Source organism: Drosophila willistoni, assembly GCF_018902025.1.
Source record: "Drosophila willistoni isolate 14030-0811.24 chromosome 2R unlocalized genomic scaffold, UCI_dwil_1.1 Seg167, whole genome shotgun sequence".
NCBI classification, from domain to species: Eukaryota; Metazoa; Arthropoda; class Insecta; order Diptera; family Drosophilidae; genus Drosophila; species Drosophila willistoni.
In genome coordinates, this window is record NW_025814050.1 from 2,372,432 (window position 1) to 2,399,951 (window position 27,520).

The 27,520-nt window shown below is 41.8% G+C and overlaps 1 protein-coding gene across 2 annotated transcripts in view; it reads right to left on the reverse strand.

The window, feature by feature from the left end:
• The window catches only part of LOC6644286 (nesprin-1), a 106,377-nt gene that overhangs the window by 17,959 nt on the left and 60,898 nt on the right, over positions 1-27,520 (reverse strand). The window contains exons 18-19 of one of the 2 annotated variants that reach the window (XM_047010914.1): positions 1,988-27,502; positions 43-153 (exon numbers count right to left, since the gene is read on the reverse strand). The exons of the other annotated variant lie outside the window; for it this stretch is intronic. Coding sequence (XP_046866870.1) covers positions 43-153; positions 1,988-27,502 — 25,626 coding nt within the window. The remainder of the gene's footprint in view (positions 1-42; positions 154-1,987; positions 27,503-27,520) is intronic. 2 annotated transcript variants of the gene reach the window in all.

Here is a 27,520-nt window from a genome sequence, read left to right on the forward strand (position 1 = left end):
AAGAAAATGAAGTGTTATTCGTAAATGTAACATAAACATTACCTTCAATCCTTGCAGCATGCCTTCCAGGCTACTCTGATTCATGTTCGCGATGCCATCCTCGACGCTTGAAAGCGATTGTAGCAGTTCGTCGAGTTCTTGCGCAATGAGTTCCTATATGGTTTTTTTTGTTGTTTGTTTTATATAAATGTGTCGCATGTGTGCGAAATGTTGTTTGAATTTGATTGTTGGTGTTGTGGTGGAGGGGAAATGGTGTATAAAAATTTGTTAATATTAATTGCACAAGTAAAATTTTCAGAGTAAAAAACGGAAAAAAGAATAATAACGAAATGACCAGAAATTGAGATTCGTAAATATTTTGTTGTCGTCCGTTATAAACATGCAACAGAATACTTACAAACACACAAAAAAATATATTAAACAATTGATAATGGATGCAAGAAATGCTCAGGAAATGGGGGATATTTTTGCATTTTTAATATAAGAAAAATATATGTAACTCTTAGGATATAACTGCAGTTTTAGGGTAAGATACATAAAAGACATGCTCATAGAATATAAAAAATATATATGTATAAGTATATATCTTAGATATTGTAAATGCTGAACTATTTTATGAGATATGCGGCTTATGGACAGCGTATAGACATAAAGCTTTCAAATGCATCAGAGTTGCTAAAACTGATTAAAATACCTATACCTAATACCTATATATGTATGTATGTATGGCTAAATTTTGGATATGGCACCCCTTTGTATAAATATATAGTTCAGGGCATGCTATTTAATTGTATATAAAGTGAACTTACGATGTTTTAAAAAAATCACTATATTTAACTAATAATAACTTTTCTGAAAATAACACACACACAGTAGTAGTAGTTCTGAAAACTGAAAAATTTCTTACGCACACTTTGTATTTTTTAAAATTTTATTCGTTTGTCTGCACATTGCACACTTTGAGTACACGGTCTAGACTAAAATGTGTAAAATAAAACGGGAAGATACCCGACTGAAGTGCACTATTTTTGCAACAATATGCAGCCGGTGCATGGATCTTTGTATCTAAATATCTGCCAGGCCAAATGGATATTTATAGCCAGATTTTGGGCGAGGGCAGGAGGACGGCAAACAAGGCAATGAACTCATATATATAGAGACAGAGACGATACATATAAAATTGGCATATTCTGCTTTTGAAAACTCTTGAGTGCATTTGGATGTGTGTGAGTGTGTGTGCGGGTAAACTTTTGTGCAGCACTGTGAATGGGTGTGCGTTTGTGTGTGTGTGTGTTTAGAAGAGAGTGTAAGTGTGTACTAGGTTCACATGATTGGATACATATTTTTCAAAAATAACAAAAGATTCAATTCAATTATTAAAAACGTGCAAATTGGTTAATTGTTTATTTTTATTTTTCACTACTAGAGTTAATAGTTTTTTTTTCAATATTTTACTGCTACAACGTTAAGTTAAACTTTTACAAAGGTTAATATCAAAATCATTAGTAAGGAACATTGAGAAAATTCTACATAAATTGTATTGCTAAGATAAAGTGTAGCATAAACGGAACAAAAAAAAAAAAAAACAATACATAAAACGTAAATATATACTATATCAAAAAGAAATTAAAAGAAAATTAATATTTTTTAATATTAAAGTTAAGGTTAGTTGAATTATTGGTAAATTGCGTTTAATTGCCATTGTGGACAAGCTTTTTTTTTGTTTGTATATCAAACAGCAACACACAGCAGAAACAATGAATTCCTCCCATGGGGGACTTTACTGTGGGTCATTGTTGGGAAGGGAATCAGTTGCTGCTGCTGATGCTGTTGTTGCTATTGGACAGCAGCATGTATTATTGGCCTGACCACAAAAACAACAGCAAGTTCTATTGCCAGATAAAAGCCATGAACAAATACCAAAACCACACAGAAAAGCTGCAAACATTAGAACTAGATATAACTGAAGGCTCAATGTGATTTTCACCTTCTGGCGTTGTTGTTGCAGATCGGCGCTTGATGTTGTCGATGTTGTTGTTGTTGACGTCGAGGCGCCAGCTGGCGTCTCAATGGTTGTTGTTGTTGTCGTAACTGTTGTGGTAGTGGTGCGCTTTAGGACATTGGAATTGTCAACTGGCGTCACTACCACTACATTATCGTCATCAATATTGGTGTTGGTTGTTGTTGTCGTTTCGGGTATTGTTGCTGGTGTTTTTGGTGTCGCCGTTGTGGTTGTTGCATCAGTAGATGTTGCTGATGTAAACTCTTCTGTTACCTTCGATACCTCTGGTGCCTCCACTGGTGATGTTAATGTTGTCGTGGCCGTAGTCAACTTATCGATAACTACTGCGGCAACTGGTAAAAGCGCGCTGGTTGCAGCCAGTGTTGTCGTTTGGGCTGCTGCAGTTGCAGCATTTGCTGCAGCAGACAGCGTATGAGTTGTGGCGCTCGCCAATTGGATTAGTGCATTTGCCACGTTAGTTGAAGTTGTAGCAGTGTAAGGAGAATCGGGACTTGCTTCAGGGGTTATGAGTGAACTTGGAATTTCTGATTGGGTTAGTACTACTGTTGATTTCCCGCCCTCTTCTATTGGTGTTTGTTCTACTTGAGTTTCGGCTTCTAATGCCAAGTAAGTACTCTGATCACGCCAATGACCTACACCCCCTGGTAAATCTGTTGCCATATACTCTGATGAGCAGCTACGGTTTTGTGCATTCTGACTGGCATCATGTTCGGGAGTTGGTGTTACATTACCACTACTACCACTACCGGGATCTCTATCGTTTGATTTATCATCATCGTCGTTCGGTTTGCGTATTTCTGGCACAGTCAATTTGTCCCTATCATCATCGTCGTCGTCGTCATCGTCATCATCGTCATCGTTATCGTCCTTTTGATCAGCAACATCGTCGCGTTTGCTGTCTTTGTCAAAGTCCGCATCATTACCAGTAGCATCAGCAGATTTTAACCGTTCGATACTGTCTTCGTCTAAACCTGACAGAGAAACTGCTGGTTGCCAGTCATCTAGGTACAGATTTAGACGCAATTGATCGAGATCGCCAACTGCATGCAGTGCCACTGGCTCTTCAACGGTAGGAATGTTTTCAAATGACGATGTCTCTGTTTCAGTCTTATCTTCTACAATTTGATCAGATGTCAATTTACTTGACTCTGTAATCGTAGTCGTTGTCACTACAGTTTCTGTAATGATGTCAGTCTTATGCTTATCGTCTTGTGATTCCTGAGCTTTCTTTGTAATTGTATCTGTTTTTAAGTCCGTGGTAATCTTTGCGAATTTTGCGTATGTATCGTCAGCAGATTGTTTGTAATGTTTAATTAAGTTTCCAAAATTGTCCTGACTTAGATGCCATATCAAATCACTTGCCTTAGCCGTAGATTCTGGTATTAAATCCTCGTGTATGGGAGTTTCGACTAAAGTCTTAATTTCATGAACCTGTAATGGGGCTTCTACCAAAGGTTTATGCAAGTCCTGGACTTCGACTATATCTACTTGCTTTTCTACTACTATTGGTTCTACCTGAACTTCGGATACTTGTTTAATCGATTCTTTAGATTTCACTAAATGCAACTGACTATCAGAATCACATGGTAAAGAGCGCAATAGGTTTAACTGATCAAGATATAAATTGAAAGCTAATATTTCAGTATTTAGCTGGGTTACTGAGTCGGGTTCAATTATAACATAATCATCTATACTCGTTATATCTTCGACGTCTTCGAAAGTACCAATGTCACTTGGTATTTCTGGTTTGTCTGTAATATTATTTGCTTCCAGTAATTGATATTGTGTTTCCAGTAAATCATATCGCGGATGCAACTTAGTTGCTTCGGCGTGTAAATTTTTGGAAAGTATTTCAATGTTGCTTGGACTTGCAGCAGGTTCCAAATGATCGGACTGCGAGTGTGTTGTGACAATAGTAGATACATATAATGGTGGCGGTGATGTCGGTACATCCGTGTGTGTCGTTACAGTTGTTGTTACATATGTTGTTGTTTCCGTATTTTTTATGTCAATATCAAATTGAGGCTTTGGCTCTTGGAAGTCCGTATTTTTGCTCACAATTACTGTAGACCACGCCGGCAATTTAGCCTTATCTTCCTCCTGGGATACTGGTGTCGGGAAGACTGTAGTCTCAGTCTGAACTATAGCTGACCATGTAGTTGGTTGGTCTGTGGGAGATTCTACTGATACTTCTTCAATCAACTCGCTAACGGGAATTGCAAGAGAAATTCGTTGATCCTTTTCATTGCCCGAGTTAACTACTTCCAAAGTTTCTTCGGAAATTGTTGTTTTCTGTGCAGGTTTCAACGTAGCAGACCAATATGAAGTTTCGCATACAAATGGATCAAGCTCAGATGGCACAGACGACGACTCAGAAGTCGAATCAGAACTTGAAATAATTGTGGCTTTCTCAGTCAAAGCGGTCTCGCAAATTATAGGCGTTATCTCTGTAGATTGAGAATTTATTGACGACGACGACAGAGGCTGAGATGCGGATGTCTCAGTTGCGGGTATCGGTTTGTCTGGTTCCGATTGTGGTATGACTTCTGTAACATCTGACCATGGTGCTAAAGGTGTTTCTTTGGCAACTGGAACAGGCTCTTCTTTTTCTGTCACAATTTCTTCGACAACAGTGGTCACTTCCTTAACAGGTTCTGGAAGGGGTTCAGCTTTGGGTTTCTTCTCCTTCTTTGACTTTTGTTTGTTACGTTTCTCAAGTGGTTCCTGAGTTTCCGAAACTTGTGTAGTATCCACTTCAGTGACAATGGTCTCCTGAATTGATGGCGTCACCTCTGTTGTTTGTGAAACTATTGAAGACCACGACAGAGGCTGGGATGGAGATGTCTCAGCTAAGGATATCGGTTGTTCTGGTTCCGATTGTGATATGACTTCTGTAACATCTGACCATGGTGCTAAAGGTGTTTCATCGGCAACTGGAACAGGCTCTTCTTTTTCTGTCACAATTTCTTCGACAACAGTGGTCACTTCCTTAACAGGTTCTGGAAGGGATTCATCTTTGGGTTTCTTCTCCTTCTTTGACTTTTGTTTTTTAGGCTTCTCAAGAGGTTCCTGAGTTTCCGAAACCTGGGTAGTAACCATTTCAGTGACAATGGTCTCCTGAATTGATGGCACCACCTCTGTTGTATGTGAAACTATTGAAGACCATGACAGAGGCTGGGATGGAGATGTCTCATCTAAGTATATCTGTTGTTCTGGTTCCGATTGTGGTATTACTTCTGTAGCATCTGACCATGGTGTTAAAGGTGTTTCATCGGCAACTGGAACAGGCTCTTCCTTCTCCGTAACAATTTCTTCGACAACAGTGGTCACTTCCTTAACAGGTTCTGGAAGGGGTTCAGCTTTGGGTTTCTGCTCCTTCTTTGACTTTTGTTTTTTAGGCTTCTCAAGTGGTTCCTGAGTTTCCGAAACTTGTGTAGTAACCACTTCAGTGACAATGGTCTCCTGAATTGATGGCGTCACCTCTGTTGTTTGTGAAACTATTGAAGACCACGACAGAGGCTGGGATGGAGATGCCTCAGTTGCGGGTATCGGTTGTTCTGGTTCCGATTGTGATATGACTTCTGTAACATCTGACCATGGTGCTAAAGGTGTTTCATCGGCAACTGGAACAGGCTCTTCTTTTTCTGTCACAATTTCTTCGACAACAGTGGTCACTTCCTTAACAGGTTCTGGAAGGGGTTCAGCTTTGGGTTTCTTCTCCTTCTTTGGCTTTTGTTTTTTAGGCTTCTCAAGAGGTTCCTGAGTTTCCGAAACTTGTGTAGTAACCACTTCAGTAACAATGGACTCCTGAATTGATGGCGTCACCTCTGTTGTTTGTGAAACTATTGAAGACCACGACAGAGGCTGGGATGGAGATGCCTCAGTTGCGGGTATCGGTTGTTCTGGTTCCGATTGTGATATGACTTCTGTAACATCTGACCATGGTGCTAAAGGTGTTTCATCGGCAACTGGAACAGGCTCTTCTTTTTCTGTCACAATTTCTTCGACAACAGTGGTCACTTCCTTAACAGGTTCTGGAAGGGGTTCAGCTTTGGGTTTCTTCTCCTTCTTTGGCTTTTGTTTTTTAGGCTTCTCTAGTGGTTCCTGAGTTTCCACAAATTGTGTAACCACCTCAGTAACAATGGTCTCCTGAATTGATGGCGTCACCTTTGTTGTTTGTGAAACTATTGAAGACCACGACTGAGCATGGGATGGAGATGTCTCAGTTGCGGGTAACAGTTGTTCTGGTTCTGGTTGTGGTTCTGTAACATCTGACCATGGTGCTAAAGATGTTTCTTGAACAACAACAATCTCAGGCTCTAATTCATCCTTTGAAGTTTTTTGTGGCTTGTCCTTAGGTATTTGATGTAATTTTCTTTCCGCGTTTATGAAGTCAACTGTATCATGCTGTGTTTTTCGTTTAGACTTTTGATTGTGTTTTTTAGCTTCTGTTGTTTCCAATCTGAATGGTATGCCAAGTTTATGATCTTTTGTGGGTTCCCCTAACCCGTCTTTTACAATCTCTTTAGTCGCGATCAATAGAGGACGTATTTGTTGCGTTGGCACAGGAACGTTATGTGCAGTTATTGCTGCCCAAGACATGCCAGAGGTATAAGGCAAAGGACTCGGTTCGCTTACAGCGCTTGCTATGTCGGTAACAGCTTCCTTTTCCATTTGCGGTTCCTTCAGTGTCTGAGAAGGCGGGGTCTGTTTTCTCTCTTTGGGTTTTTTGGATTTTTTCTTCTGTGGCTTGTCTTCTATTTGTGAAATTTGTGATTGTTGCGAACGAGAACGGGACCGAAGTCTCTTCTTTGAAACGATTTCCAGAAAACCTTGTTCATCATTAGGCCTGACTTCCGGACTAGTAACATTATCTTCAGTTAATGAAATTGCTGGCTTATCGGCAATACGTGATCGTCGTTCATATTTGGGATCTTCATCCTGAGGTTTTTGTGGCCATGATGAACTAGTAGGCTCTACCTCATCATCTATAATTTCCTTCCAAGAGAGCGAAGAGTTTTCAAAATTAGAGTCCAATTCAATTGGCGATATAATGGGATCTGGGAATTCAGAAACTGTAACAGACGGAACAGATTTGATATCCTCTTCTTGATACCGAATGTTGGTAGTATTTGTGTATCCAGACTTTTTAACGACTTCAGCATATGTTTCGGATGATGACCATACTGATGATTTCGATGGTTTCGGCAACTGTACAATAAATTCAGGCTCAGGCTTGGTAGCTTTGTGTTCTTGATTAACATCAGGCATTATGTCTAATACAGTTTCGGTAGTATCATTTTGAGGATGTTTTTCTTTCTTGGATCTTTGATTGTTGGGCTTTTTATAAGGATCGTGGGTGTCTACAACTGTATCATATATTTTCTCAGAAATAACGGGCTGAACAATTGCTTCATGTTCAGCGTTATCTTGAGAAACAATCGACGACCACGAAAAGGAGTCCGTTATGTTGGGTTGCACTATCGAATCGTGCTCCTCAACAATGTTCGACCATTGTTTGTCCACAACATTAGACCATGGTGTAAAATGTCTCTCTACGGCAACTGGAACTGGCTCTTCCTTGTCCGTCACAATATCTTCGACAACAGTAACCATTTCCTTAACAGGTTCTGGAAGAGGTTTGGCTTTGGGTTTCTTCTCCTTCTTAGACTTTTGTTTTTTAGGCTTCTCTAGTGGTTCCTGAATTTCGACAACTTGTGTAGTAAGCAGTTCAGCGACAATGGTCTCCTGAATTGATGGTGTCACCTCTGTTGTTTGTGAAACTATTGTAGACCAAGACAGAGGCTGGGATGGAGATGCCTCAGTTGAGGGTGTCGGTTGTTCTGGTTCCGATTGTGGTATGACTTCTGTAACATCTGACCATGGTGCTAAAGGTGTTTCTTTGGCAACTGGAACAGGCTCTTCATTTTCCGTTACAATATCTTTGACAACAGTGGTCACTTCCTTAACAGGTTCTGGAAGGGGTTCATCTTTGGGTTTTTTCTCCTTCTTTGACTTTTGTTTTTTAGGTTTCTCAAGTGGTTCTTGAGTTTCCGAAACTTGAGTAGTAACCACTTCAGTGACAATGGTGTCCTGACTTGATGGCGTCACCTCTGTTGCATGTGAAACTATTGAAGACCATGAGAGAGGCTGGGATGGAGATGCCTCAGCTGAGGATATCGGTTGTTCTGGTTCCGATTGTGGTATGACTTCTGTAACATCTGACCATGGTGCTAAAGGCGTTTCTTTGGCAACTGGAACAGGCTCTTCTTTTTCTGTCACAATTTCTTTGGCAACAGTGGTCACTTCCTTAACAGGTTCTTGAAGGGGTTCAGCGTTGGGTTTCTTCTCCTTCTTTGACTTTTGTTTTTTAGGCTTCTCTAGTGGTTCCTGAGTTTCCGAAACTTGTGTAGTAACCACTTCAGTAACAATGCTCTCCTGAATTGATGGCGTCACCTCTGTTGTTTGTGAAACTATTGTAGACCACGACAGAGGCTGGGATGGATTTGTCTCAGTTGAGGGTATCGGTTGTTCTGGTTCCGATTGTGGTAATACTTCTGTAGCATCTGACAATGGTGCTAAAGGTGTTTCATCGGCAACTGGAACAGGCTCTTCCTTCTCCGTAACAATTTCTTCGACAACAGTGGTCACTTCCTTAACAGGTTCTGGAAGGGGTTCAGCTTTGGGTTTCTTCTCCTTCTGTGACTTTTGTTTTTTAGGCTTCTCTAGTGGTTCCTGAGTTTCCACAAATTGTGTAGTAACCACCTCAGTAACAATGGTCTCTTGAATTAAAGGCGTCACCTCTGTTGTTTGTGAAACTATTGAAGACCACGACAGAGGCTGGGATGGAGATCCCTCAGTTGCGGGTATCGGTTGTTCTGGTTCCGATTGTGATATGACTTCTGTAACATCTGACCATGGTGCTAAAGGTGTTTCATCGGCAACTGGAACAGGCTCTTCTTTTTCTGTCACAATTTCTTCGACAACAGTGGGCACCTCCTTAACAGGTTCTGGAAGGGGTTCAGCTTTGGGTTTCTTCTCCTTCTTTGACTTTTGTTTTTTAGGCTTCTCTAGCGGTTCCTGAGTTTCCACAAATTGTGTAGTAACCACCTCAGTAACAATGGTCTCCTGAATTGATGGTGTCACCTCTGTTGTTTGTGAAACTATTGTAGACCACGACAGAGGCTGGGATGGAGATGTCTCAGTTGAGGGTATCGGTTGTTCTGGTTCCGATTGTGATATGACTTCTGTAACATCTGACCATGATGCTAAAGGTGATTCATCGGCAACTGGAACAGGCTCTTCTTTTTCTGTCACAATTTCTTCGACAACAGTGGTCACTTTCTTAACAGGTTCTGGAAGGGGTTCAGCTTTGGGTTTCTTCTCCTTCTTTGACTTTTGTTTTTTAGGCTTCTCTAGTGGTTCCTGATTTTCCACAAATTGTGTAGTAACCACCTCAGTAACAATGGTTTCCTGAATTGATGGTGTCACCTCTGTTGTTTGTGAAACTATTGTAGACCACGACAGAGGCTGGGATGGAGATGTCTCAGTTGAGGGTATCGGTTGTTCTGGTTCCGATTGTGATATGACTTCTGTAACATCTGACCATGGTGCTAAAGGTGTTTCATCGGCTACTGGAACAGGCTCTTCTTTTTCTGTCACAATTTCTTCGACAACAGTGGTCACTTCCTTAACAGGTTCTGGAAGGGGTTCAGCTTTGGGTTTCTTCTCCTTCTTTGACTTTTGTTTATTAGGCTTCTTTAGTGGTTCCTGAGTTTCCACAAATTGTGTAGTAACCACCTCAGTAACAATGGTCTCTTGAATTGAAGGCGTCACCTCTGTTGTTTGTGAAACTATTGAAGACCACGACAGAGGCTGGGATGGAGAATCCTCAGTTGCGGGTATCATCGGTTCTTCTGGTTCCGATTGTGATATGACTTCTGTAACATCTGACCATGGTGCTAAAGGTGTTTCATCGGCAACTGGAACAGGCTCTTCTTTTTCTGTCACAATTTCTTCGACAACAGTGGTCACTTCCTTAACAGGTTCTGGAAGGGGTTCAGCTTTGGGTTTCTTCTCCTTCTTTGACTTTTGTTTATTAGGCTTCTCTAGTGGTTCCTGAGTTTCCACAAATTGTGTAGTAACCACCTCAGTAACAATGGTCTCCTGAATTGATGGTGTCACCTCTGTTGTTTGTGAAACTATTGTAGACCACGACAGAGGCTGGGATGGAGATGTCTCAGTTGAGGGTATCGGTTGTTGTGGTTCCGATTGTGATATGACTTCTGTAACATCTGACCATGATGCTAAAGGTGTTTCATCGGCAACTGGAACAGGCTCTTCTTTTTCTGTCACAATTTCTTCGACAACAGTGGTCACTTTCTTAACAGGTTCTGAAAGGGTTTCAGCTTTGGGTTTCTTCTCCTTCTTTGACTTTTGTTTCTTAGGTTTCTCCAGTGGTTCCTGAGTTTCCGAAACTTGTGTAGTAAGCACTTCAGTGACAACGGTCTCCTGAATTGATGGAGTCACCTCTGTTGTTTGTGAAACTATAGAAGACCACGATAGAGGCTGGGATGGAGATGCCTCAGTTGCGGGTATCGTATGTTCTAGTTCCGATTGGGGCATGACTTCTGCAACATCTGACCATGGTGCTAAAGGTGTTTCTTCGGCAACTGGAACAGGCTCTTCTTTTTCTATCACAATTTCTTCGACAACAGTGGTCACTTCTTTAACAGGTTCTTGAAGGGGTTCAGCTTTGGGTTTCTTCTCCTTCTTTGGCTTTTGTTTCTTAGGTTTCTCAAGGGGTTCCTGAGTTTCCGAAACTTGTGTAGTAACCACTTCAGTAACTATGGTCTCCTGAATTGATGGAGTCACCTCTGTTGTTTGTGAAACTATTGAAGACCACGACAGAGGCTGGGATGGAGATGCCTCAGTTGCGGGTATCGGTTGTTCTGGTTCCGATTGTGATATGACTTCTGTAACATCTGACCATGGTGCTAAAGGTGTTTCATCGGCAACTGGAACAGGCTCTTCTTTTTCTGTCACAATTTCTTCGACAACAGTGGTCACTTCCTTAACAGGTTCTGGAAGGGGTTCAGCTTTGGGTTTCTTCTCCTTCTTTGACTTTTGTTTCTTAGGTTTCTCAAGGGGTTCCTGAGTTTCCGAAACTTGTGTAGTAACCACTTCAGTAACTATGGTCTCCTGAATTGATGGAGTCACCTCTGTTGTTTGTGAAACTATAGAAGACCACGACAGAGGCTGGGATGGAGATGCCTTAGTTGCGGGTATCGGATGTTCTAGTTCCGATTGTGGTATTACTTCTATAGCATCTGACCATGGTGTTAAAGGTGTTTCATCGGCAACTGGAACAGGCTCTTCTTTTTCTGTCACAATTTCTTCGACAACAGTGGTAAGTTCCTTAACAGGTTCTGGAAGGGGTTCAGCTCTGGGTTTCTTCTCCTTCTTTGACTTTTGTTTTTTATGTTTCTCAAGTGGTTCTTGAGTTTCCGAAACTTGAGTAGTAACCACTTCAGTGACAATGGTGTCCTGAATTGATGGTGTCACCTCTGTTGTTTGTGAAACTATTGTAGACCATGACAGAGGCTGGGATGGAGATGTCTCAGTTGAGGGTATCGGTTGTTCTGGCTCCGATTGTGGTATGACTTCTGTAACATCTGACCATGGTGCTAAAGGTGTTTCTTTGGCAACTGGAACAGGCTCTTCTTTTTCTGTCACAATTTTTTCGACAACAGTGGTCACTTCCTTAACAGGTTCTGGAAGGGGTTCAGCTCTGGGTTTCTTCTCCTTCTTTGACTTTTGTTTTTTAGGTTTCTCAAGTGGTTCTTGAGATTCCGAAACTTGAGTAGTAACCACTTCAGTGACAATGGTGTCCTGAATTGATGTCGTCACCTCTGTTGTTTGTGAAACTATTGTAGACCACGACAGAGGCTGGAATGGAGATGTCTCAGTTGAGGGTATCGGTTGTTCTGGCTCCGAATGTGGTATGACCTCTGCAACATCTGACCATGGTGCTAAAGGTGTTTCTTTGGCAACTGGAACAGGCTCTTCCTTCTCCGTCTCATTTTTTTCGACAACAGTGATTACTTCCTTAACAGGTTCTGGAAGGGGTTCAGCTTTGGGTTTCTTCTCCTTCTTTGACTTTTGTTTTTTAGGCTTCTCAAGAGGTTCCTGAGTTTCTGAAACTTGTGTAGTAACCACTTCAGTGACAACGGTCTCCTGAATTGATGGCGTCACCTCTGTTGTTTGTGAAACTATTGAAGACCACGACAAATGCTGAGTTGATGATAATTCTGATGTGGGTTGATCGGAAACGGCTGGCGTTTTCTTCGTATGTATTTGGTCCTTTTTGCCTTTTTGATTTTTGTGTTTTTTGTTTACAAGTGTGGAGAATTGTTGCTCCTGAGAGATAAAGTCCTGAGTCTTTTGATTTTGGGAAGTCTCAGCACCTGACAATCCTAATTCCTTTAATGAATTTACATCGACGCATTCGTCTTTTTGAATGACTTTCATTAATGGTTCTTCCACACCTTGTCGTACTACAGATGACCACGAGAAGTTAATACTAGAAGTGCGTTGGGATCGATCTTCCACTCCATTGTCAATCACCTCTAGTACAGAATGTTTATTTAATTTATTGGTATTTTCTTCTAGTTGAGTCTTTATTATTTCACTATCACTGAGAATGACATCAGCTTTTGGCTGATTTCGAGGATTTTTCTGTTTATTATTCTTGGCTTTATCCTTTTTATGGAGCTTTTGATGTTTCTCAGCGTCTTCAAACGATTGTTTTGTCAATTGATCATCTCTTGGGGTTTCAACATTATTTTTCTCGATGGCAATAAAATCAAGTGTGTGTTTAAGGACATCAGCATATGACGAATGTCGCTCCCACACATTTGACACGTCTGGATTAGATTTCTCAATGGTCGAAACAGGATTTGCAGAAATTTTTTCCGTCAGTGTAGTTGTCGTTGTGACTGTTGTAGTTGTCTTGGATTCTTCTACTGCTGGAATTTCGATGATTTCTTTAGGTTTATCCTCTACGACAATGGGTTCAACAGGAACGGGAGTATCTATTGTCTGTACTGCAGGTTCCTCTTCCTCATCGGAGAAAGTCATCGGCTCATCCAGAACGTCCATCCATGAGTTTGTTGAATCATCGACAGGCAATCCTGCATACGCTGGTTTCTTTGGCTCCTCTGGTTTCTTATCAGACTTGATTGATTTCGAGTCCTCAATGACGGGAACAGGAGTTTCACTGACTGTCTCTGTCACTGTAGTTGTCGTTGTGACTGTTGTGGTTGTCTTGGATTCTTCTACCACAGAAGCTTCGATTACTTCTTTGGGTTGATCCTCAGAAACAGTTACTTGTGTAACCTCCACAACAACAGGTGCAAGAGGTTCTTCCTCCACAGGTTCTTCCTCGTCGGAGAAAGTCATCGGCTCATCCAGAACATCCATCCATGAGTTTGTGGAATCATCGACAGGCAATCCTGCATACGCTGGTTTCTTTGGCTCTTCAGGTTTCTTTTCAGCCTCGATTGGTTTCGAGTCCTCAATGACGGGAACAGGAGTTTCACTGACTGTCTCTGTCACTGTAGTTGTCGTTGTGACTGTTGTGGTTGTCTTGGATTCTTCTACCACAGAAGCTTCGATTACTTCTTTGGGTTGATCCTCAGAAACAGTTACTTGTGTAACCTCCACAACAACAGGTGCAAGAGGTTCTTCCTCCACAGGTTCTTCCTCGTCGGAGAAAGTCATCGGCTCATCCAGAACATCCATCCATGAGTTTGTTGAATCATCGACAGGCAATCCTGCATACGCTGGTTTCTTTGGCTCCTCTGGTTTCTTTTCAGACTCGGGAGGCTTAGATTCCTCAATGACTGGAACAGCAGTTTCACTAACTGTCTCTGTCACTGTAGTTGTCGTTGTGACTGTTGTGGTTGTCTTGGATTCTTCTACTGCTGGAATTTCGGTGATTTCTTTAGGTTTATCCTCTACGACAATGGGTTCAACAGGAACGGGAGTTTGTATTGTCTGTACTGCAGGTTCCTCTTCCTCGTCGGAGAAACTCATCGGCTCATCCAGCACATCCATCCATGAGTTTGTTGATTCATCGACAGGCAATCCTGCATACGCTGGTTTCTTTGGCTCCTCTGGTTTCTTTTCAGACTCGGCAGGTTTAGATTCCTCAATGACTGGAACTGGAGTTTCACTAACTGTCTCTGTCACTGTAGTTGTCGTTGTGACTGTTGTGGTTGTCTTGGATTCTTCTACTGCTGGAATTTCGGTGATTTCTTTAGGTTTATCCTCTACGACAATGGGTTCAACAGGAACGGGAGTTTGTATTGTCTGTACTGCAGGTTCCTCTTCCTCGTCGGAGAAACTCATCGGCTCATCCAGAACATCCATCCATGAGTTTGTTGAATCATCGACAGGCAATCCTGCATACGCTGGTTTGTTTGGCTCCTCTGGTTTCTTTTCAGACTCGGCAGGTTTAGATTCCTCAATGACTGGACCAGGAGTTTCACTCACTGTCTCTGTCACTGTAGTTGTCGTTGTGACTGTTGTGGTTGTCTTGGATTCTTCTACTGCTGGAATTTCGGTGATTTCTTTAGGTTTATCCTCTACGACAATGGGTTCAACAGGAACGGGAGTTTGTATTGTCTGTACTGCAGGTTCCTCTTCCTCGTCGGAGAAACTCATCGGCTCATCCAGAACATCCATCCATGAGTTTGTTGAATCATCGACAGGCAATCCTGCATACGCTGGTTTCTTTGGCTCCTCTGGTTTCTTTTCAGACTCGGCAGGTTTAGATTCCTCAATGACTGGAACAGGAGTTTCACTAACTGTCTCTGTCACTGTAGTTGTCGTTGTGACTGTTGTGGTTGTCTTGGATTCTTCTACTGCTGGAATTTCGGTGATTTCTTTAGGTTTATCCTCTACGACAATGGGTTCAACAGGAACGGGAGCTTCTATTGTCTGTACTGCAGGTTCCTCTTCCTCGTCGGAGAAACTCATCGGCTCATCGAGAACATCCATCCAAGAGTTTGTTGAATCATCGACAGGCAATCCTGCATACGCTGGTTTCTTTTCAGACTCGGACGGTTTAGATTCCGCAATGACTGGAACGGGAGTTTCACTGACTGTCTCTGTCACTGTAGTTGTCGTTGTGACTGTTGTGGTTGTCTTGGATTCTTCTATCACAGGAGCTTCGATTACTTCTTTGGGTTGATCCTCAGAAACATTTACTTGTGTTACCTCCGCAACAATAGGTGCAACAGGTTCCTCACTGACTGCGTCTGTCACTGTAGTTGTCGTTTTGACTGTTGTGGTTGTCTTGGATTCTTCTACTACTGGAGTTTTATTGACTTCTTTTGTATACGATTCTTCTTTATGTGGTTCTATATTTTCAATTGTTCTCATTTCTTGGATGGTTTGTATGATTTTGCTAATATTAGCTTCATCGCCGTTTTCAGTTAACAGAGGAATTTCCACTTCATCTTCAATTAACTCCTTCCATGGCTTCGATTCAAGGGTTACTTCATCTTGTCCATCATCAATCATCTCAGCCCAAGATCTGTGTGGTTGCACTTCGGAATGTTCGTCAATAATACCAGAGAATTTAGGACTATGGACAGTCGCCGACTCCTGCGGTTCAGTTAATATCAATGATTGTACCGTTAGCTTTTGCTTTTTCTTGACGTCAGAAGATGATTGAGAATTTTTCGGTTTTTCTGCTTCAATAAAATCTATGGTTTGTTGATTTACTACAGCAGCCCATGAGTGAGGCGATTTAAGTTTAAATTCAGGATTTGATTCCGATGATTTTGACTTTATCTTCTTCTCAGGATGATCTAAGTTTACCTTAGTTTTTATATTTTCCTTTTGTTTAATATGGTTTGTTTTAACCGGCAGCTCTTCCATTTTATCGATTTGACTAGCAATCTTCGCCCAAGTAATTACATTCTCTTTTTGGTTAGGTGGTGCATCACTATCATCAGAAGGAACAATTTCGGGTACGGGTTGGGGTTCGGGTCGCACCTTTTTAATATTTTCGTTTGTAGCCTCCTTCTTAGATTTCTTGTCGGCTTTCAAAATTTTACGTTCTTTTTGAACAGGCAATTCTACTGTTGTCTCCTCTTTTAGAGCAGCTGGGTTTTTGCGTGTAGCTATGTCATCCACCCATTCACCAGGCGTTTTCACTAAAGAAGCCCAGGAGAACGAGCTACCTGAATTTTCCACTGGCTTTTGAACAGGTTCGTGAACCTCTGCAATTTCAGTTTCAATGGCCGAAAACTCTTTAACAGGGTCAGGTATTATTTGAGTCTTAATTTCTTTTTCAGTTTGGATGTGCTGATGCTTGTTTTGCTCTCGTTTTTTCTTTGACTTTAATTTTTTCGGTTTTTCTTGATCTTCCTTGTCACTGGATTCCTTTTTCTCTGTCGAAGTAGAAACAGCTGTTTTTATTTGATTTACAGTAGTGTCGATCCATTCGCCTGGCCTTTTAACAAGTGACGCCCAGGAGAAACCTGTCTGTTCGCCGACTTCCGGATGTTTCTCATCCTGATATATTGTAACTGCAGACTCGCCTGAAGCCTCTGTGGATTTGCTTGGTACAGCTTGAACTAACACAACAGGAATTGGTTCGAGATGCTCATCTTCTGAAGTGGTAGAAACTGGTTCCACGAAGACCTTTTTGGGTTTCTTAGCTTTTTTCGATTTTGTAGTTTTTGTAGGTTCGTTTTCTTTTTTAGAAGGCTGTTCTTTAATTTTTATATCTGTTTTAGCAGTGGTAACTGTGGTATCGGACCACTCACCAGGTCTGCGAACCAAAGCGGACCATGATATTGTAGACGAAACAGGAAGCTCCTTTTCATCTGATGATGGCTCTTTCGAACTTTCTGTTGTGGGCTTGGACTCATCGCTTTCAGTTGTTGGTATAGAAAGCTCAGTTTCGGATGTTGATTTTTGTTCCTCAGTCTCTACGTTAGCTTTTGAAATTTTAAACGTTGATTCCGCCGGCTTACGTTTTTCAGACTTTGGCTTGGACTTCTGTGGTCGAACTTTATCGACGGCCTCTTTTTGCTTTTCGATTACTGTAGATTCTCCAAAGCCCGGCACGCTAATTAATCCTGAATTAAACAAAACATCTGCATATGACTTTCCATCATGGTTCTTTGCCCAAACATTATCTTCCACTGATACAACAATTGGTTCATTCACAAATTCAGGTTGCTCTTGGGGAATATTTTGAACCTCTTCATGAACATCAGCCGGTTTCTTATGTCGTTTTGGGGGTTTAACCTTCTTTGGCTTTTGACGTTGTTCGATATGTTCCGATTTGTTTCGGGGAATGAATTCGTTGTACACTCTTTCGTTTGCCAAGAACGTGTGAGTTTGGTCAGCGTAGACATGTTTTAAGTAGGACGGAGTAAATTCTGGAGCATCGGCTGACAAAGTTGAGCTAAAAGCGATATTCCCAGAATTGGGTGTGGTATCTTCTAATACGCTGGACCAAGTATCGATAGGCTCCAATGGCTTAACGTCAGCATCGATTTTTATTTTGGAATCTTCAGATATGGATTTATTTTCATCCTTCATCACTGTTGTTGTAGTGACTTGGACGTCTCTATTAGATGAAGTTTCAACAAAATGATTTTTATTCTCGACAATTATTACATCATCTTGAATGACTGGAACATGAGCTTCACTGACTGATACTGTAGTTTTCGTTGTTCTGTTTATCTTGGATTGTTCTTCTTCGGATGCGACAGGTTTCGATTCCTCAACGACTGCAACTGGGGTTTCACTGACTGTCTCTGTCACTGTAGTTGTCGTTGTGACTGTTGTGGTTGTCTTGGATTCTTCTACTGCTGGAATTTCGGTGATTTCTTTAGATTTATCCTTTACGACAATAGGTGCAACAGAAACGGGAGCTTCTATTGTCTGTACTGCAGGTTCCTCTTCCTCGTCGGAGAAACTCATCGGCTCATCCAGAACATCCATCCATGAGTTTGTTGAATCATCGACAGGCAATCCTGCATACGCAGGTTTCTTTGGCTCCTCTGGTTTCTTTTCAGACTCGGCAGGCTTAGATTCCTCAATGACGGGAACAGGAGTTTCACTGACTGTCTCTGTCACTGTAGTTGTCGTTGTGACTGTTGTGGTTGTCTTGGATTCTTCTACCGCCGGAGTTTCGATGATTTCTTTAGATTTATCCTTTACGACAATAGGTGCAACAGAAACGGGAGCTTCTATTGTCTGTACTACAGGTTCCTCTTCCTCGTCGGAGAAACTCATCGGCTCATCCAGAACATCCATCCATGAGTTTGTTGAATCATCGACAGGCAATCCTGCATACGCTGGTTTCTTTGGCTCCTCTGGTTTCTTTTCAGACTCGGCAGGCTTAGATTCCTCAATGACGGGAACAGGAGTTTCACTGACTGTCTCTGTCACTGTAGTTGTCGTTGTGACTGTTGTGGTTGTCTTGGATTCTTCTACCGCTGGAGTTTCGATGATTTCTTTAGATTTATCCTCTACGACAATAGGTGCAACAGAAACGGGAGCTTCTATTTTTGTCTTCTCCACAGGTTCCTCTTCCTCGTCGGAGAAAGTCATCGGTTCATCCAGAACATCCATCCATGAGTTTGTTGAATCATCGACTGGCAGTCCTGCATACGCTGGTTTCTTTGGCTCCTCTGGTTTCTTATCAGACTCGATTGGATTCGAGTCCTCAATGTCTGCAAGAGGAGTTTCACTGACTGTCTCTGTCACTGTATTTGTCGTTGTGACTGTTGTGGTTTTCTTGGATTCTTCTACCGCAGGTGGTTCGATAACTTGTATGAGTTTATCCTCAGAAACAGTTACTTGTGTTACTTCCACAACAATAGGTGCAACTGGAACAGGAGCTTCTATTTTTGTCTTCTCCCCAGGTTCCTCACTGACTGTCTCTGTCACTGTAGTTGATGCTGTGACTGTTGTGGTTGTTTTGGATTCTTCTACCACGGGAGTTTCGATGATTTCTTTAGATTTATCCTCTACGACAATAGGTGCAACAGAAACGGGAGCTTCTATTTTTGTCTTCTCCACAGGTTCCTCTTCCTCGTCGGAGAAAGTCATCGGTTCATCCAGAACATCCATCCATGAGTTTGTTGAATCATCGACTGGCAGTCCTGCATACGCTGGTTTCTTTGGCTCCTCTGGTTTCTTATCAGACTCGATTGGTTTCGAGTCCTCAATGACGGGAACATGAGTTTCACTGACTGTCTCTGTCACTGTAGTTGTCGTTGTGACTGTTGTGGTTGTCTTGGATTCTTCTACCATAGGAGCTTCGATAACTTCTTTTGGTTTATCCTCAGAAACAGTTACTTGTGCTACCTCCACAACAAAAGGTGCAACAGGAACAGGAGCTTCTATTTTTGTCTTCTCCTCAGGTTCCTCACTGACTGTCTCTGTCACTGTAGTTGTCGTTGTGACTGTTGTGGTTGTTTTGGATTCTTCTACCATAGGAGCTTTGAGAACTTCTTTAGGTTTATCCTCTACGACAATGGGTTCAACAGGAACGGAAGCTTCTATTGTCTGTACTGCAGGTTCCTCTTCCTCGTCGGAGAAACTCATCGGCTCATCCAGAACATCCATCCATGAGTTTGTTGAATCATCGACAGGCAGTCCTGCATACGCTGGTTTCTTTGGCTCCTCTGGTTTATTTTCAGACTCGGCAGGTTTAGATTCCTCAATGACTGGAACAGGAGTTTCGCTGACTGTCTCTGTCACTGTAGTTGTTGTTGTGACTGTTGTGCTTGTTTCAGATTCTTCTACCACTGGAGCTTCTTTAACGTGTACAGTATCTTCTTGTTGCTGTATAAATTGTTCTTCTTTGTTTTTAGCGACATTTTTGATGATATTGTACAGAGTTTCTGCGTTACTTTGTGCACTTGTGTTATATTTTGGAATTTCATAGTTAAAAATAATGGGTAAATTTTGTTTAGTTTCATGGTCGATTTGAAGCGAATTTGCTGGCAGGTTTATGTTACCTGGATTACCGATTTTAAGATCAGTAAGAGATAACTTACTGTCTGCTAAAGATTCCACTGACGAAATTGTTTCATCCCTTGCCTTTTGGGCTTCAGAAGTTTGTTGTAAAACTTCTGCTTTAGTCATGGAAATTACATCAAATTTGGGAACCTCAAAATTATAAATTTTTGGTACTGTTTCGGTTTCTTGCGGAAGCTCTACAACACGCGGTGTAGTAGAATTTTCCACTGCTGTTGAAATCGTGTCGATGTCGGAAAATTTAATGGTTGTTTTTGTTGTATCTACTGCAGTTTTATCAGTTGGTAAAGTAACTAGAACAGGGAAAGTATTTTCCTCCTCCTCTGGTTTAGGAGAAACTACTTCTTGAGCCTTAGAATTGATTATGTGATAAAAACCCTCAGCAATAACAAATTTAGATATATCATATTTTGGAATATCAAAGATCTTATCAACGGAAGTAATAACGTTTGCAATATTAGTGATTGTATTTAATGTGCTTACCGTGTTAGCTACAGATGCTTCAGCAATTAATACACTTGGTTTGGCAGGAAGAATTTGATTAGCATTATTAGTAAGGGCAGGGCTTATTTGAACTTCACATGGAATATCTAATTGCGCTTCTTCTTGACATGGGATAGAAACTTGCATAGTCTCATGGTAAAGGGTATCTGCTTTGACATGGTCAATAATGTTTACTTTTGAAACCAATGCTACGTCTTTATAAATATTCGGGAATAATTCTTCAGATTCATCTATGATTACATCAGTTCGGGATTTCTCTTCAACTACAGAGGTCACATTACCAATATCCTTATGCTTGCTTTCTTGTACGGAAGCAATTTCTTGCTGGATAAACTCTTCGGGAATTGCAGGTCGTTTCTTTTTATCTTTCTTCGAGAGTTTCTTCTGAATATCCTCAAACAATTGTTGTTCTTCTGGACTAAGCTCAGCTGGGGACAATGGTTGGCTATCTCTTGAAACTAAAATATCCTCAATAGCCTCAATTTGCTCTCCGACAAGCTCCTTAACTGCCTTTTCAGTTACGCTCTCTACCAATTTGTTCTCTGATGCATCGGATGTAGACACATCGATTACCTCAATCACAGAATTCTCACTAGCTTCGGCTGTTTTTTGAAGGGACTCTACATTTTCGGTAACAGTCTCAGTCACGCGAAGACTAACCTCTGGAAAATCAAGATGCATTTTCACAATCGGTGTCTTCAGCTTTTCTTCATGAGTAATAAGAGAAATTTTTTGGACTGTGCCTGGTGGATAGACACCGTCAATGCCTTCTCCCACGAAAAGAACATTTGTGCCATCTTCAGTTTCGAAACTACGCTGTCTTGTCGTTGTGAGTATCGTATTTTTGGTAGTTGTAGTAGTAGTGGTAATACTATCTGCCTCACTAATAGCCCCGTTAGTCGTACTCTTAGACGATGAATGGTATTGCTCATCAGTCAGAGGCTGCGGTTGCATGGTATTTGTCTCAATTCCCACAACCTTAACACAAGTTCGGCTATCCCCAAGACCTAAATGAACATTGTCACTAACAATATTTGCTATTTTGAATTCGCTGCTTGGCGTAACAACAGGAGATGTTGATTTGGAAATTGTATGCGAGGATACAACAGGACTAGTTGGCCTTTGATCGGGCATTTCAATGCTCGACGTTACAATAACATCGTCCGGTGAATCACTTTCCGTGAGAACAATACGTCCGTCATTTGCTATGCGTTTAGTTATACGCATTGTGCGTACAGTAGTTGTCTTGATTATAGCTCCATCAAATTGGCTGGATGTCGTCGAAGTCTCACTTGGAATTTCCGAAGCCGTTGGCGAAGCTTCACGCACCGTAATGGGTTCACTTGCGGTGCTACTTTCCTCGGTTGTGGTCTCACCTTCATCGTTTAATTTCTTTACAATTTTCGTTGTACGCACGGTTGTTGTTTTGGTAACACCACCACCATTGGAATTTTCTGGAATTGATTCATCAACAGGTACGGAAAGATCCTCATCCAGTTTGGGAACAACAGCAACTTCGGTAACACTTTCGTTTTCAACGTTCTGTGATACTTTCTTTACAATCTTGGTTGTTCGGACAATCGTTGTTTTTACAACATCACCAGCAATATTGATTGAATCAGGTTCAGGTTTGGTAAATTCGATAACTGGAAGAACGGCTAAACTAGAGTCGCCTTCAACTGGAATTTCTATTATTGGTTCAGCATCAGGAATAACAGCCTGAGACACTAGAGCCTCGGATTGCTTAGGCGTAACTGTAACGGATGTTTCGGACCTCCTTTTTGGTTTCTGAGGAACTGGTTCTGTGCCTTGTTTTTCGGCATCTATAAAGTCCAGTGTAGTAGACTTTATCTTGCTACCATTTGGCACATCAGTTACAGTAATATTTAAATCCTCAACAATCTTTTGATCTAGGGAATCAGCAACGAAGACCGCAATTGGAGCGTCATCAACAACTACACTTTCGGTTAAAATAGTTTTGTTCACAGCCTTGGTTGTACGTGTAGTTGTAGTCTTAGTGATACCCTCACTATTAGATTCGGTGGTAATCGATTCAGCTACGATTGGAGCATTCTGGATAATAGTCTCTACAGCAGGAAGAGAAGATGTTGCTGTTGAATCAGCTTCGCTACTCGTCTCGCTCAAATTTTCAGTATCCTGGGAAATTTTCTTGATAATTTTTGTTGTGCGCACTACAGTTGTCTTAAGCACGTTGTTATCAGTACTTTGCTCAGAAAAATCAATTTGTTCAGCTATAGGCGCTGACTGGGGTAAAGAATCCTTTTGAGTAATGGCAGGTTCCACAATTGGCTCTTCAATTTTGGGACTTTTAATTTTACGTATCGTTTTTGTCTTGGTTGTTTTAACCACACCATCATCACTTATTTCACGGCTATTGGTTTCCGATTTCTCCAACTTGCTTTCTTTCTCCGAAGCCTCTTCGGCCAATTCAAATGAATCCAATGATGGAACATCTGAGTGCACCGATGTCGACATTATTTCTTGACTATCCTGTTGTTGACTAATTTTTTTGACAATTTTCGTGGTACGTATGACTGTTGTCTTTATAAGGCCTCCGTCGTCATTAATAACAGATCCTTCAGATGATTGAGTTTGTGTTTCATCTGTAATAATTGCACTTGTTGAGTTCAGGGGCTCTGTGGTTTCTAGTTGGGGTTGTGGTTCGATAATTTCGGCCACCTTTTGCACAATGCTTTCTTCCTTTGCAGGCTCTTCGCTTTCTGACTTCTTTTTCTTATCCTTGCGGCTGGGTCTCGTGGGTTTGACCTGTTGAATTTCTGATGGAATAGTTGTAACTATTTCTGTTTTAACTGCAATCTCTGGTTGTTCCTGAACAGCACTATCGCTTTGTTTTTCATCTACAACAACGGCAATAGAAGCAAGTAAATCTTTTTGTTCTTTCTTAGCTTCTTGCTTGTTCTTTTTCTTATCTTTGCGAGCTGGTTTTTGCGGCTCAGGCAAGGTGTTTTGTTCCACTTGTTTAACAATTTCCTCAACTACAGTTTCTGCGGCGTTTTGAATTTCTTGTGGGGCTTTATCCTCTTCGGCCACAATATGCTTTGATGTTACTACTGTTGTTGGTAACAAAGTTACATCGCGCTCTACTTCAGGCTCATCTTCGAACACTTCTTCAATAACTTCCTCGCCTTCGTCGGTGACTCGTTTAAGAATACGCTTAGTTTTAGTAATTATTGTCTTTGTTATGGATCCACCTTGAACAACTGTAGTGTTATCTTGGTTTGAAGAAGAAAGGCCTGTGATATCAAAAGGAATGGCGCTAGTTGTTGTCGTTTCAACTATTGGTATATCAAATTGCTCGATGGAAACATTTTCTTCAGGTAAATCATCGATAACATCTTCCTCAACAATCTCTTCCCGTCCATCAATTATGCGCTTTACAATCCGCTTAGTAATATGCTTTGTTATTGTTCTGGTTGTGATTGTTGTAGTCCCAGTTTCTGTAGATATCGTGTTAGTTTGTGTGCTCACTACAGGTTCCCCTTCGATTAGAGTCTCAGTGGTTTCCACCGATGTGTCAGTCGGCAATTCTTGGCCAGGTTCCTGAATCACGGCATTACCATTAACTTTTTCTACTACTGATGAAGTATCAACAAGATGCGGTTCGCTAACTGATTGTATAACATATACAATTTCGGAATGTTCCTCCTCATTTGGCTCCACCACAATCTTGGTTGGAGTGTCAGTAGCTTCTGGAATTGGCGCTGCAGCAGCAATTTCAGGAACCGATTTGGTTGTAGTTTTTAGCTCAGACACTGAAATGGTCTCATTAACATTTGGAACTATCTCTGGGATCTTGTCAACTTGTGTTACAGATTCAGCAATTACTGTAGTTGTAATATTTTCTTGATCGGGCGGTGTCGGTGTTATAGTCCTCTTCTTTGAGCGTTTCGTTTCTTTCTTAGAGGGCTCAGTAACTACGTTGACTTGTACGTTGTCAGACGGTTCCACTTTCTTTTCAGAATGCTTTCTTTCCTTTTTCAAAGGTGCAACAGGCTTAGAAACTTTTTCGACGACCTTAACTTCTACAGCAGGCTCAACTGTTTTCTGCGTGGTTATAGCTGTTTCCACTTGGGTTTGTTTCCTTTCCTTTTTCTGTGGTCCTGATATAGTAGCAGTCTCTTCTTTGGGTGTTTCTACAATATCCGTAGTGCTTGTTATTGTTGTTTCCACAATAGTTTTCTTTTTGATTGGACCAGAAGGAATGGCAACAGCAGCTGGTTCTGTAATGACAACATCCTCAGGTTGATCGAGTGGCTTTTTAGATTTCTTTGATTTTCTAGGCTTTGGTTCTGGTTGCTGGGCAGTTGGTTTATCTTCCACAACAAGAACTTTTTGGCTAGGTGCAGATACCACTTCTGTAACTTTATGGCTCTCTCCATTAGACGTAGTTTCGGGAGACTTGTGTTTTCTATTTGATTTTGGCTCTTTCCTGGTACTTATTTTAATTGGCAATGGTTCTGGATGTTGTTCATGTCTCAATCGTTTTGACTTTGATTGGTTTCTGGCGTCTGGATTGTCATCCCGGCGTTCCCAAACTGGAGATCTATCAGCTCGTCTGGTGTGCTGTCGATTTGTTATTGTTGTTGTAACATGATGTTCAGCTTTACGATGTTCTGGAGGTGATGACGTTAAACGTACTGGTTTCTGACTGGATGGCTGGAAAACTGGATGTTCTTTATGTTGCAAACCGAATAGCACTTCGGCATATGTACTACCAGAACTAATATCTTGGGGTTGTTGTTGCTGTTCATATTCACGGGGAAGTTGCTGTTTGGGACGCACTGTAACAGGTTGTGCTGTTGAAGGAGGGGATGCTGTTGGGGCTTGTGGAACAATTTCCTGAGGTTGTAGCGTTTCTATCACAGTTGGCTGTTGTTCCTCTTGCAGGACAATAGTCTCTTGCGCATAAGTTGGTTGAGGTTGGACTGGCTGTTCAACTGGTATTGTTGCAATGGCATCCGTATCAAACTGGCCAAAAGTTATATCGGGTCGGGGTTCATTGAGTTCAAACTCTTGCGGCTCCACAGGTCTCAGCATCTGAACATTTTCTTCAATGTAGATTTGGTGGTGTGGCGGAGTAGCTGTTGGAATTTCGATTTCTGCAACATTCGGTTGTATTTGCTGCGTACTGGTGGTCAAAGGTTCGGTACTTTGCTGCACTATCGATGCCAATGTGGTGACAACACGATCCAAAACACTGCTGCCTGTTGTTGAGTTGACTGGGGGTAGAGTACTTTCCACGCTGTAGGGCTCTAACACATAGGTTTGCTCCACACTTACATTTTCGGGTTGATATGCAGTATTGGGATCCTGTTGCTGCTGTTGGTACTGCTGGGTATATTCTGACGTCTGCTGGGTATAATATATTTGCGATGGCTCTGTGGTATACACAGTGGGATAGGCATCGGACTGGGCCACTGGCTGGTAATAACCAGTTAACAGTTGATATTGATTGGGTGCTTGTTGCACGGCTACAGGCTGATACTGTATGGGATATTGCATTTGCATTATTTGATCATAGTAATTTTGCTGTTGCTGTTGTTGTTGTTGTTGCTGCTGTTCTTGATGTTGCTGCTGTGCCTGGGGTTGGTTGGCTTGTGTCACATAGTCCCACTGGCCACTGTCAGCCACATTTTCGTACATACTCTGATACAAAAGCGGATCCGGCTGAAGGTAAGTATCAGCAATTTCCTCTGCTGTCATAGGAACCTCATAGCTAGTTAATGTATTTTGTATTGTCTGTTGTTGTTGCAGCTGAGGCTGAGCATATGTTAGATTAGTGCTGGATTCAGTAATATATTGGGCAGGCGGCTGCTGTTGCTGTTCCTGAGGTTCAGGTTCAGGCACATATATTTGTGCGGCAGCAGCACTGGCATCTACCACATCTTGTATGGTTAAGTCCATGTGGGCCTGCGATTGCGATGCAGCAACCTTTCCAGCCAGCTCTTCTGCCCTTACGCGCTCCAATTCGATGCCTCGTAAGACTTCTGCATATGAAGTTGAACCTGGAACCCATAGAGGACTACGCGAACGTGTGCGATCTTCGTGAGGTAAATAAAGTTGATGTTGTAGGTTTTGCTGATGCTCCTGCTGGTGATATTGTTGCTGGTGATAATGGTGTCCAGTTAATGGGTCACCTTGAATCTCTATGTCTGGTTTGGGCTCACGACGCCGTCTGGGTGAACGACCACGTCGCTCCGGCCTTGGCGGTTGTAGTTTCTTACCCTTCGAATTTACCTGATAATGTTGCTCCTGCTGCTGTTCGGTTTCAATAAATTGAGTGTTCTGATTGGGAGTTGTTTGTATCTGTTGAATTGTGTTAGGAACTTGCTGTTGTGATGTGATAATAGTTGTGGTGGTGGTGGTCGTGCTGGTAGATTCAACATCATGAGATGAACCGGTGAATTGGCCATCGCTGTGTGTTGGATTTTGTTGATGTTGTTCGAGTCGCTCATAGATTTCAGTGGAAGATGGTGGTATTACACTGCTCGCATGGACATCATACTGCTGCAAATCCAAGGAATCTTTCTCGTGCGTTGGTATTGAACTTGAGGAAATAGTGGTTGTCGTTATCGTGGTTGTTGTCTGTTGCCGGGTCGTTGGTGTCGTGTCTTGTTCTCGTTTTGGTATTTCTTGTCTGGATGTTGTGGTTGTAGTCGTTGTTGTCGTTTCATTACCGCTTACCGGACTCGCATGACCTGATAACACTTCAGCATAGGTTAGACCTACTGCCGTTGGCTTCATAAGCAACGAGACAGTTGATGAAGTGGTTACCACTGAATGGGGATCCAGAGCATAGGATTTAGCAGCGGTGGCATCGTAGGTTTGCTGCATGCCATCGATTGATTGTCGCAATGCCTGATCGATTCACATAAT